The sequence below is a fragment of the Pyrus communis genome, chromosome 2 (assembly GCF_963583255.1).
Source record: "Pyrus communis chromosome 2, drPyrComm1.1, whole genome shotgun sequence".
In the NCBI taxonomy this organism is placed as follows: domain Eukaryota; kingdom Viridiplantae; phylum Streptophyta; class Magnoliopsida; order Rosales; family Rosaceae; genus Pyrus; species Pyrus communis.
Window position 1 is genome coordinate 32,379,854 of NC_084804.1, and position 12,039 is coordinate 32,391,892.

The following is a 12,039-nucleotide window of genomic DNA, read 5'->3' on the forward strand; positions in this document are numbered from 1 at the left end:
GTGTGAATTGGACTAAAAGGTGGGACTAGATAAATTATACTAGTACTATTTCGTATATAATCACACTAAACAGCCGGGCTGCCAAACGGGACCATATTGTATTGGGTTGGATTCTTTGAGTACCCGAATCCGTAAATGATGGCCTAGGACCTTCCAACCCGCTCAATCTGGTTTCCGGGTTTATCTTGTCGGGCGACCATGAGAGGGTTTTGTGACACACTTATCCACCATTTCTGAGAGAACCAAAAATTTTGAATTGCGAGGAAAAACGCCATGGGAGGAGTATCAAGAACTCTCCTTACTTTCTCTTTCTCCTCAAACCTCTTCGCCTTATCTCGTCTCCCGGCCGCCAAACGCTTCTCTCTCATCAAACCCACCAGGGTTTTAACAGGGTTTAGGCCTCTTTGCACCGCCACAGCCACAACCACCACCGCCAGCCCCGCCAGCGCGGTTGATTTCGAAGACATAGAAGCCCAACCCCTGAAGCACTCGTTGCTTCTTGAGAGGCTGCGGCTGAGACACCTCAAGAGTAATGCCAAGCCCCAAGCCAGAACCGGTGGCGGAAATTCAATCGGGGATGCCCAGAGGCAGAGCGATGAGGGGTTGGGGAGGTCTGAGAGTAGGAAGAAGAGGGAAGTTGGGAGTTTTGGGGAGTTGGGTGTGAGCGAGGAGGTCATGGCGGCGGTGCGAGAGATGGGGATTGAGGTTCCCACTGAAATCCAGTGCATTGGGATACCGGCGGTGTTGGAAGGGAAGACAGTGGTCTTAGGTTCACACACTGGCTCCGGCAAGACTCTGGCTTACATGTTGCCTCTTGCCCAGGTACTTTTTCCTTTGCTTCTTCTTGCAAAATTAGAATAAAAATGTTTTCGATTACTTTTTGCTATTTGGGTCTGTTAAAATTTTGAATTTTGTGCTTGTTTGAGATGTAAAGCTCTAGAATTTTGATCAGTTGTGTTGGAACTTTGATTTGATTGCGTTTTCTCGCAATGTATGCTATACTTTACATGTGTTTCCTTAGGAGCCATCTTACGTATCAGGTTGGATTGAGATTCTTTAGGTTGCTTAGATTCTACCTGCTTACACTTTCAGCAAGCTATTTATCAAGACCACAACGGTAATTGTGTGCGAGTGTGATGTGTTTGTTGCGTTGATGTTACCCACTCTTGCCTATGTTGCAATGAGAATTAATCAGAGGAATGCTGATACTCTGGGATTTTTGTAGCTGTTGAGAAGGGATGAGGCTGAAAATGGTATTCAAATGAAGCCCAGGCGTCCTAGAGCTGTTGTGCTATGCCCCACAAGGGAGCTGTCTGAGCAGGTTTATTCTGAATTTAGAACCACTACCTGTGGACTATGCATTTTCTATTGACATCTGGTCGGTTTTGTAGGTTTTTCGCGTTTCCAAGTTTGTCAGTCACCATGCAAGGTTCAGGTCTACAATGGTAAGCGGTGGTGGTCGGTTGAGACCTCAGGAGGATTCATTGAATAACCCAATTGAAATGGTAGTGGGTACCCCTGGAAGGGTTCTCCAACATATTGAGGATGGCAACTTGGTTTATGGTGACATCAAATACTTAGTATGTTTATCTGTTTATTTAGTTTTTTCCATTAAGTTGGTTAGTAGCTAATATGGTCATATCAAGTTGTCACTATCTTTGATGAAGAACAACATATTCTAGTAAATTGTTGGTGCACTTAGTGATGTTAGTAATCTCTTTGTAGGTATTGGATGAGGCAGATACCATGTTTGATCGTGGCTTTGGTCCAGACATACGCAAGTTTCTGGTCCCATTAAAACATCGCGCATCAAAACCCGGAGGGCAAGGGTTCCAAACTGTTTTGGTCTCAGCAACAATGACAAAGGTGTGCTTACTTACATTCCCTCTTATTTGACAAGAAGCTAAATTTATAAGTTGGAGAAATAGACACCAATTGAGAGTGAATTGTTCCTTCCCCATTTTCACTAAGGGAACTCTTTGTTTCATTGAAAAGCATATTTGGTTATTTTGTAATTTTTCTCATAAGAAAACATATATGTATGTCATTAAAAATGAATTCCAGCATCGTGTTATAACACTTTGGCTAATTTGTATTTCTTTCTGATATTTTTGGGTTTCAATACTTTTTTTTACTACAGGACCAAGTTTCACCAAGTAATTTTACTTTATCATGGTACCAAACAAGGGCTAAATTTAGGAATGAGCCAAGCCAACCAATGCAGGTTGAGCTCATTCCACAAATGAGCCGAGCCGAGCTAAAACTTTTGAAAAATCATCCAAACCGAGCTTGAACATAGCTCTACAAGCTTTGTTTGAGCTTGAGCTCGAATAATGTTTGAGCATCTCGATACTCAGCTAAGATTGGCTTATTTACACTTCTATTGGGATGGAGACATGAAACATAATAAAAGAGTCATCCTCTGAAGTTCTGAACACATCTCTTAGTTGAGGTGTTGGAAATTCTCTGAAGCCTGCTTATGACAATGTTATACCTTTGACAACTGTAATCTGGATAATATCTTGTGCACAAATTGTGTCTTTTATGAAGTCAGTGGAAATTCAAAACCTGACCTTATGAGATTTTTCAGGCAGTGCAAAACCTGATCGATGAGGAGTTCCAAGGAATATTACACTTGCGCACATCCTCACTGCATAAGAAGATTGCATCTGCTCGCCATGATTTCGTTAAGATTTCAGGTTCTGAGAACAAGCTGGAATCACTTCTACAGGTCTAATTCTGTGATACCGTTTTTCTTTTTCATGCTTTACTTGTCAAGTAGTAAATGTATCTCATAATGACTAACATGTGCGGTGGCCATAAAGTTAATCTAGCTTAAGTTGTTTCTTAAACTGGCGGGCAATTGGGCTTTTTAATGACTGATGGTTCCTGTACTATTCCAAATTGATCATTTTAGTCACAATGCTTTCAATTCAACCAATTTCATCCTTACCGTTAATTCCATTTATTTTTCTGTCAAAATTGAGGGTCCTTCCACCTTTCTTTCTGTCTCCTCAATTACCCCCACAAATGCCATGGCAGATGCCATGACTACCGATCACCCCAAACCAATCCCTTCCTACTCCTCTCCTCACACACCCTTTCTCTTCCTCCAGACAATTTTAATTGCTACCAATTGGGTTTGAAGTTAGGGAAATATTTCATGTAAAGAAGAAAAATCCCCACCTGCATATCTACTGTTAATGTAGAAATTTTGTAAAAACGCTCATATCATCAGAGTTAAGACCACCTTCTTCATCTGGAGCCATTTGCAGATTGCCCTTTCATTCAAAATATCTGGACACAACGATATTCCCAATTCCCAACTCCCACCACACCCCTTCCTTCTCAAAAAGCTTAACTCTGTGTCTGTGGAGGAAAAGAATAACACTTTTTTGTGCCACCCAGGAACACGGAGATTGAGTCACCCCCATCTTCCCAGGTGGTATATATGCCTGAACAACACTTCTGTTTCAAAATAGTGACTAGGAAACTGCTATTATATGAGTTTGAACTCAAGGAAAGCTTCAAGGATGAGGAATTAAATTCCTTTTCTGCTAAACCCATGGTGTAACTGAAATGAATCAGGGAATTGGGGTGACAGAGGGGTTCTGTGGAGGTATCGAGGAGAGAGAAAGAGTGGGAAGTTGTGGGTGGGATTGATTTGCCAATTTTACCCTCAATTTGACAGGAGGAGGATGAAATTAATGGTAAGGATGACATTGATACATGCCATACAAGAAATAGGGAAGATATGGATCGGATTGAAAGAATGGGGATGAAACTGAGGAGTTTGGAATAGGACAGAGACCATTGGTGATAAAAAGGCCAGAAGTTATTTTATCAATATGTTTTTTTTATATTTCATCTTGGCTTACCTCTTGAAGGTTTTCTACATGAAAAGAGCATGGGTTGATATTGCAGTGGTCTAACAAGAAAATACTTTTGTGGATTTTGTGGTAAACGCAGGTTCTGGAGCCAAGCTTAGCAAAGGGAAATAGAGTAATGGTGTTTTGTAACACATTAAGTTCCAGCCGTGCTGTGGATCACTTCCTCAATGAAAACCAGATCTCTACTGTCAATTATCATGGTGAGGTGCCAGCAGAACAAAGGTGAGACAATAAAAAATATTACCTCTCGTTCCTTTGTACTTGTAATGTCTGCACATTTTCACTTTAGAAAGAGTCCATACTGTTGTTGTTTTTTCCTGTTTACAAGCATGGGTTTTTATCTGTTGCTTTTGTTCTTTTGGTAGAGTTTGGTTGTTTTTATCAATGCGGATCAAAGTTTAAGCTGTATGAATTTTGGTTTCATTTTTTTTCTTATTTTCCTCCTTTGATTCCCCTTTTTTTATGTTAAAAGCATCTGTGTACCTCTAAGGAAATATCTTCTCTTGCTATACGGTGTGGAAACGTAAGATGATGTTAGCTTACTGTGAATCTGGAACATTGAATAGTTTTCTTCTTGCCTGAATGTGTGGCCCAGGCACTCAAGTGCACACAAGTCCGTACAAACGCTTATATTAATGTCAGTAGTGTTCAATTCTAGTGCTTGGCCTGACTGCTTTCTTCGAACAACTGTAATACAGGGTTGAGAACCTCAAAAAGTTTAAGAGCAACGATGGAGATTGCCCTACATTGGTCTGCACAGACCTGGCTGCAAGGGGCCTGGACTTGGATGTAGACCATGTTATCATGTTTGATTTTCCTTTGAACTCTGTAAGCATCAGATATCTGCTCTGTGTTTCAGTGTTAAATAATGTGCTATTGTATTTAGGACTTCTACATCTTTCCTTTTTCTTCTTTGGAAGCTGACCTTCCCCCTTGTTTGACATTTCAGATTGACTACCTTCATCGTACAGGAAGAACCGCTCGTATGGGTGCAAAAGGTATACATGCATTTCTATTTGCAATTTTATTTAGTTTCCTTCTTAGAATTACAAGGAATGTGCATCTGTACCGGACTTAGGTGAGTCTTTTGTCCTGTTTGTGCTTGAATCTATTAATGGCATCCACAAGATTTTGATTCGACCGCAGATGAGGAATCTTAACATGATATTGAATAAATATAAAAAAGAAATTATTGACAGTATTCCATTGTAAGATTAGTTTTCATTTACTTAACACAACATAGAGGAAAAGGATAGGAATAAAAAACCACACGTCTTGCGTAAAGCAAGTGCTGCCTCTTTCCGAAAGGCCACATCTTTGTAGTATTATCGTTCATTTGTTGACTTTCTGTATTTTTGTTATCTCTCAATGATGGAATATTTGTTGGATTGATTCTCATAGTTTGTGACAAATCAATTTTTTATTTCTTTGTTTGGTTACGGTTACACTTCATGCTTTAGTGTAATAATCTTGAAATCAAATAACTCTTGTAATGCAGGGAAAGTAACGAGTTTGGTTGCCAAGAAGAACCTTATGTTAGCAAACCGAATTGAGGAAGCAATAAAGAAGAATGAAAGCTTAGAATCTCTCAGCGTAGATAGTGTCAAGAGGGACATTGCCCGCTCGCGAATTACTCCACAGAATGGAAAATTGGTAAGAGTCTCAAATCAGAAAAACAAGAGCAGGCCAGCATTTGCACCTGCAAAATCTGCAAAACCATCTTTTCAGTCATCGAAATCGGTAAAGCCTTCCAGAGCAAGCAGCTCCAAAAGAGCTCCTTCCAATGCAAGCAACTCAAGAAAAGCTCCTTCCGATGCAAGCAGCTCAAGAAAAGCATCTTTTAGTGAGAAGAGGCAAACAGAAGGCAGAAGATCCAGTACAGTTAAATCAACGCCCTCGAAGTTAAGTGTTGTTGGGTTTAGGGGTCGAGCTTCTTGGTCTAATAAGAAAGAATCGTTCGCGTCTGGCTGATTGTAGTCAAAACTTTAGGGTATAAAATGTTTTGTAATACTTAAATCTTGAATGTTCTTTGCTAAAGAAACTGTTGGCAGTCTTGCCGTGGTGCTCGAGTCTTGACTCTACCTTTTCATTTCTGTGTTAAATATTGAATTGTATTACAAGTTGTCATGTAATACCATCGATATCATAAGATGATTTAAACTTGTGAAAACAGGCACTAATTTGAACGAAAAGGAAAGAAAAACTTGTGAAAAGAGGCATTGACTACAAGAAATTCCGGTGGCACGATCAGTAACTTGAAACCGAGTTGGACGCTGGCACTTTGTTCTTGTTTACTTCCAGGTTAAACGAGGAGTCTTGTCAGGCTTGACGATGTTCCCCTCAGCATCGTAGATTATGACACCCGAAAAATCTGGTAGCTGGCACTTTCCACCCATGAGTATGTTCTTCTGCCAGACCGGGTCCTCTTCCTGCTCATCACTATCCATACTTGCATCATAGTTTCCAGGCTGAATGTGTTGGATAACAGGATCATCGTCAAAAAATTCGGTGCAAGCGATCCAGCGGCGTCGCCAGCTACGCGAATGAGAAGCACACATGAGCAATGCCATGGCACAAAATGCGAGGGTGATCGCGGCCAGGGCGAGTTGAAATGTGGTCGGTAGAGAGTGTGTCAAAAGAAGGTTGCGAGCCATGATGGAGTTGAAGATGGAGTTTGGGTATGGCTTGCTATTGTCTCACAGTTTTATATAGTTTGGAAATTGGGCAACGGGAGAGGAGCAGAGTAGTTGGAAATTGGAGGATTTGTTAGGGTTTATATGTTGTGTGGTTTTGGTATTCTTTTGACCTCCACTCTTGACATTTTTGGTGAGTTTAGGTAACAAACTCAGATATTAAAAGCTTTCAAGAAATCTAAAGAAACTCTCTGAAAGTGAGACTCTTTTCCGTCATTTCGTGTTTTTTGCACAATGTTTGGCATGAGAATTGTGCTAAAAACATGAGGTAGTGGATAATTCATAGAGTCGAGAATTCATAGAGAATCTTACTTTTAAAAGAGTCTCCTTAGCATATATATATTTTTTTATTTTACAAATTTCTCTTACAAACCTTTGTGCATTAAAGAAAAATATTAGAAACATAGTCACAGTATAAAATAGTCGCAAATGATTCATATTATTGGTCCATTAATATAATAAAGGGAAATGCTAACAAAATTTTCATTTGGACCTTCTTGTTTTAACTCTCGACTCTCTTTTCTATTTTGAAACTTTTTTTAAATAATCTGACTCATCTATTTTTAGGATCTTTGAAAATCATCTCTGAAAAACTTTAAATTAAAATAAGTTTGGAGTTGTTCGGTCATCTAATTTTTTTATAGAACGATCGTAAAGGGGGTGCGCAACCTAGAAAGATGGCCGTATCTCTTTGATGAATGTGGTATCGAGAGGTGAGCTTAGGGGGTGTTTTGTTTCATTCGGTTTGGTTTGGTTTTGGTTTGATTTTTTTTTTCGGTTTGGTTTTGTTTGGTTTGGTTTCGGTACGGTTTTGGTTTTTTTATTTTATAAAACTTGATTTATTTATTTATTTATTTTTAATATTGAATTTAGAAAAGAGGCTTTGCATTGGTGGACTAATAGTAAGAAAATGGAGAAAGTGGGAAGGTAGTTGTACATATTGAAATTCATGTAAAACGACCATATTCTATCAACAACCTCAATTGCAAAGAAAAATGATTACTGTATCCATTCAAAAAGCAAACAAATAAAGAAGCTCTTCCAAGTTTTAAAGCTTTCCAAAACTATCCTCTATAACCAATGAAATATCCTCCCTTATTGAACTAAGTATGCTCTTGGCTTAGTTTCAAACTTGGCAACAAAGTTTCACAAAAGAAATATTATGGGCATACATCCATAAAGTGTAAAGGGATTTGGTTTGGTTCGGTTTCCAAACCTCCAAAACTGAAAAGTTCTGTCAGATTCGGTTCGGTGTTCGATCCTTTTTTTTCTGTTTTCGATTTTTTGAACCCCACCCCTAGGTGAGCTAATTCGACTTAGTGCATGAAATAGTCCAATCTAAAGCAATTATTTGTAACATGCAAATCATCTATCAGTAAGTTTTGGGTGGTGCTATCCACAAATCCATTTTACTTCCCATACGCCCCTTATTAATTTTTGTCATTTGATTTTCTGTAATTCATTCGATCCAACAATCAAAAATTGAGAGGGATTGTGAGAAGTAAAAAAGGGTGTGTGGATAGCACACTCCTAAGTTTACTTTAAAAATTTTCCCTTCAGAGTACATATATTTGGGTTTTTTATTGAACAAATAAAGGTTCTAAAAGACATTAGGCGCTAGTCAGGCGGTGGGTTGGGATCTAGCGCCTAGGCGGCTAGGCGAGGTCTAGGCAGGTGCCTAGGCGGACTAAGTGGATTTAAGTAAATCTATTATATTTCGTGTAAATAAGTGTCTATTTATACTTAAAATATATATAATTTCATCATAAACTACAAAATAGAATGACATATATATTATGAGTTATTGGAACATAATGAAAACATGGGAAGCAAGCATATAATGCGTGTTCATTTAAGTATACAACAAGGGTGAGTTTATTGCACCGGACTATCTTGAACTAGACTAACTTCGGGGACTAAGCTAGACTGCCTTAGACTAGACTAAGTTGGATTAACTTAGTGAAGCATTTGGTGCAGTGTCAAACTTAGAAGCAGGATAATACAAATTTTTATACAAATACAAAGAAATTGAAATCCAATGTCAACATTTTCAGCAAAATCCAACTCCTACATCCAAATTCTAGAAAAAATCATAATTAGATGATCACCACTCTGGAAAAATCAAAAATTTCACTTGTATGTGCATGACCAAAAAATCAATTTGAAAACCTCAAATTACATTTTACAACCCAAAATTGAATCTTTCCAATGAATCAAATACCCCACAGAACTGAAAATTCAACCCAGCAGAAATAGAATGTAGTCAGCAGTAAGCAAACCACAATCAAATATCTTCAGAGATGATATCCATTGCTGCATTACATTACATGAACTTTGAGCATCTGGTCGTCTCACGGATATGGAATGGATGCAAACCCATATAAGTCTGCAACCTCGACTGCAACCATGGCGTTTGAGCGACGATTTGATATATAGTAAAATATAATTCATTCAAATCGATATATAGGATGAATTAAAATTTCTATCCCAATTCTCAAATATATATATATATATATATATATATATATATATATATATATATATATTATCCATTATAATCTCAATCAACACCATCAACCATCCCAAATCAATATTCACAATTTAGATCCAAGTGAAACGAACTAATAGAATTTCACGTGATTCTTCCGAGTTTTTTTCACCTTTTTATTTTCATCCAAGAATTGAAGATTCTTCTGCAAATTTGCATTTTTTTAATTGAATTTGTGGATTTGAGTGCTCGGTAACTTTGAATATGTCAAGCTCTATTTATTTGTCTAACGGCGAGAGCAGGACCTTCCTCGGAGGTTTGCAGCACAAAAGTCATTGTCGGAGCTCTATGAAGCTGCAATTTGGTCGGGACGTCGAAGAGAGGACGCAATGCTGACAAAGCAAGGTCTTCGTAGAGGGAGGATGTGATATGGCACAAAGGAGACGAAGTAGGTCTTAGTAGCCCTGTGGTTTTCGGGAGGCTTTGCTAAGACAACCTAGCGAGGGAGATAGTCCAATGGAGGGGAAAAATAGTCTCATTAAACCAAGTCCTAATATGTACCAAACAAAAAAAATGTCCATCAGGGGAAAACTTTTCTCTCCCCAGTGAGAGTTTCAATTGCTGTTGTGTTTAATTTGCTTTTTGATTTGGTTGATTTTCCTTTGGTTGGCTTGGATTTTCTTCTAGGTCTTTGGCTTTGCTGATCTGGCTTTCGGGATAGGATCGGTATTACCTTGCTTTATCTTGGTCAAATTGAAACTATTCCTATTGAAGGCTGTGTCGGTTTTAGCACACTGAGCAGCTCAGAGACTTGGTGGCTGAGTTAATTCACCAGATCTAAAGTGCGTATTTTGGTTTGGTGCAGATGAATTGTAGGGGTGACTCCAGTTTACTTTATTTGGGGTTGGTGGGGAATTAATTCCCTTTACTATACATGCGATCGTTATAGACTTGTGTCAAACCTTTGATTTAGAATTTTCAACTTTAGAATGGAAGTAATTGCTCGCAAACTGATATTGTCATAAAAGCTGATATGGCGGTCCCTACAGTTCTTGGTTCAAGCAATAAATGGTTCCGGGCCTTATACTCACTGGCATCCAGGTATTTTTATCACTTTCCTACCTTACTATTATATGTAGGTTTTGTTCTTGGAGAACAACATCAACAGGGTGCTGATATGAAACACAACAACCTTCATATTTCTAAAGAGAATTTGCATAAGGCTTCGCAATATACCTTTTGTATACCTCTGTCCAAGTAATCATAGACACAAGCAATAGCACGGAATACATGGCCCAGCAAGAAGTGGAGGGACTAGTGGTTCATTTAGAGAAAACGATGGAGCTTTCGAGTATGGAGCAGGGAATCAAATTGGTGAGTGCAGCTTTGGTGAATCAAAATCTGAATAAATGGGGTGTGCGCAATATTCTTTGCTCATCGTGGAAGGATTTAGGGGAGGTGGAGGTCAAATGGGTACGTGATAACATTTATATTATTTCTGTTTCAGATGAAAGTGTGGTTGAGAAAATATTGAGCCAGGTATTATGGGCAGTCATGAAGCAAAATTTTTTGGTTAAAAGATGGCCTCAGGATCTTGTGTTGGAGTAAATACAGCTGGAGTTGGTTCATTTTTGGATTCAAATTCAGGGTATACCTTTAGAGCTCACTTCTGAGGCTAATGTGAGACGATTGGTACAAGATGTTGGGGAATTTATGGAACTCGACGATTCTTCTAAAACTCAAGGCTTTCTTCGTGCTAGGGTTGTTGTTAACACGTTGAATCTACTGATACTTGGGTGCTGGCTATCTAGGGGACCGAATACTGAGATATGGGTGGAATTTTGGTATTAAAGATTGCAAGATTTTTATTACAGATGTGGAAGAATAAGACATGTGAATATTGAATGTTTATTTGAGCCTTCAAGGGGTTTAGCTAGATATGGGGAATGGACGAAGGTGGCTCCTATAAGGGATGTGGTGGCTCCTATAAAGGATTTAGTGGTTCCTCAACAATCAATTACTCTTGGAGTGGGGGAATGAGGGTTAGTGGGTGTGGTAAAAAATAGGAGGCTCGGAGATTCGCAGGAAACTCGACAAAAGCATGCAGCTGCACTTCAAGGAAAGGGGGCAACATGACTGTAGGGTTGATACTGCGTGATTTACCTTAGCCTTCTGTTAAGGAACGCAAGTGATGACATTGACTAGATAAAGTTAGTGTGGCAGGAAGATATGCATGCAATCACTTGGCCCCTTTCACAACGAACAGGAGATCATCATTCAGTCACTTTTGAGAAGATTTCAGTGAGTAATGAAGGGGAGGACGAAGGTAGCCCATTGAAAAGAGGTGTTAAGGAAGGCGAATCGGAGCATATCCAATCTTCTCAAAAGAAGATTCGAAATGTTGAGAGTAGTCAGGTTAGGAAGCGACGCACGGCAGAGCGACTTAGGAAAATGTGTATTAGAGAACGTTGCTTGATGGTGGAGAGGGCTATTTATGCGAAGAAGGAATTCAATGAACTCCCAATTGAATATCGAGATATGTGGGTGTTTATGGACGAGGTCTCTGAGCAGGAGCGGGTTGCTTTGTTGGACCAAAATTAAGGAATGTCTTCAGAAGGTGGTGGCAACTGGCCTTCAACAACTACACAGTCACCATGAGTTACATCTTTTGCAATTGTCGTGGTATTGGGTCAGACACGGTAGTTCAAGCCTTTCATGGGCTTATTCGGAAGTATTGGCCCTCTATCATTTTTCTATCGGAGACCAAAATGAAGGATCATAGAATTGATGGAGTGCGAAGACGAATGTGGTTTAAGCATGGGTTTAATGTTTCTCCAATCGTTAGGTCGGGTGGTTTGAGCCTCTGGTGGGATGATTGTTTGGAAATGGATATCAATTTATACTCTCAACATGTTATTGATGCCTGAGTGCATCTGGAAGGGGAGTTTCGATGGATGCGTGTGACTGG

At 39.2% G+C, this 12,039-nt stretch overlaps 2 protein-coding genes across 2 annotated transcripts; one reads left to right on the top strand and one right to left on the bottom strand.

Moving 5' to 3' along the window:
- Nucleotides 1–148: 148 nt before the first annotated feature.
- Nucleotides 149–6,060, top strand: LOC137726768 (DEAD-box ATP-dependent RNA helicase 39). Its single transcript, XM_068465730.1, has 9 exons — nt 149–822; nt 1,226–1,321; nt 1,392–1,580; nt 1,726–1,866; nt 2,591–2,731; nt 3,970–4,112; nt 4,589–4,718; nt 4,840–4,888; nt 5,389–6,060. Exons 1-9 carry the CDS (start codon nt 274–276, stop codon nt 5,859–5,861), a joined length of 1,911 nt encoding a protein of 636 aa, XP_068321831.1. The 5' UTR covers nt 149–273; the 3' UTR covers nt 5,862–6,060.
- A 121-nt stretch (nt 6,061–6,181) lies between these two features.
- LOC137725063 (uncharacterized) lies at nt 6,182–6,460 on the bottom strand. The gene has a single exon (XM_068463668.1). It carries the CDS (start codon nt 6,458–6,460, stop codon nt 6,182–6,184), a length of 279 nt encoding a protein of 92 aa, XP_068319769.1.
- Between the last annotated feature and the right edge of the window lie 5,579 nt (nt 6,461–12,039).

Coding starts and splice junctions, on each gene's coding strand:
- LOC137726768 (XM_068465730.1), top strand. CDS start 274: ATGGGAGGAGTATCAAGAACTCTCCTTACTTTCTCTTTCTCCTCAAAC. Junction 4,113..4,588: donor GAGGTGCCAGCAGAACAAAG/GTGAGACAATAA, acceptor ACTGTAATACAG/GGTTGAGAACCTCAAAAAGT. Junction 4,889..5,388: donor CGCTCGTATGGGTGCAAAAG/GTATACATGCAT, acceptor CTTGTAATGCAG/GGAAAGTAACGAGTTTGGTT.
- LOC137725063 (XM_068463668.1), bottom strand. CDS start 6,460: ATGGCATTGCTCATGTGTGCTTCTCATTCGCGTAGCTGGCGACGCCGC.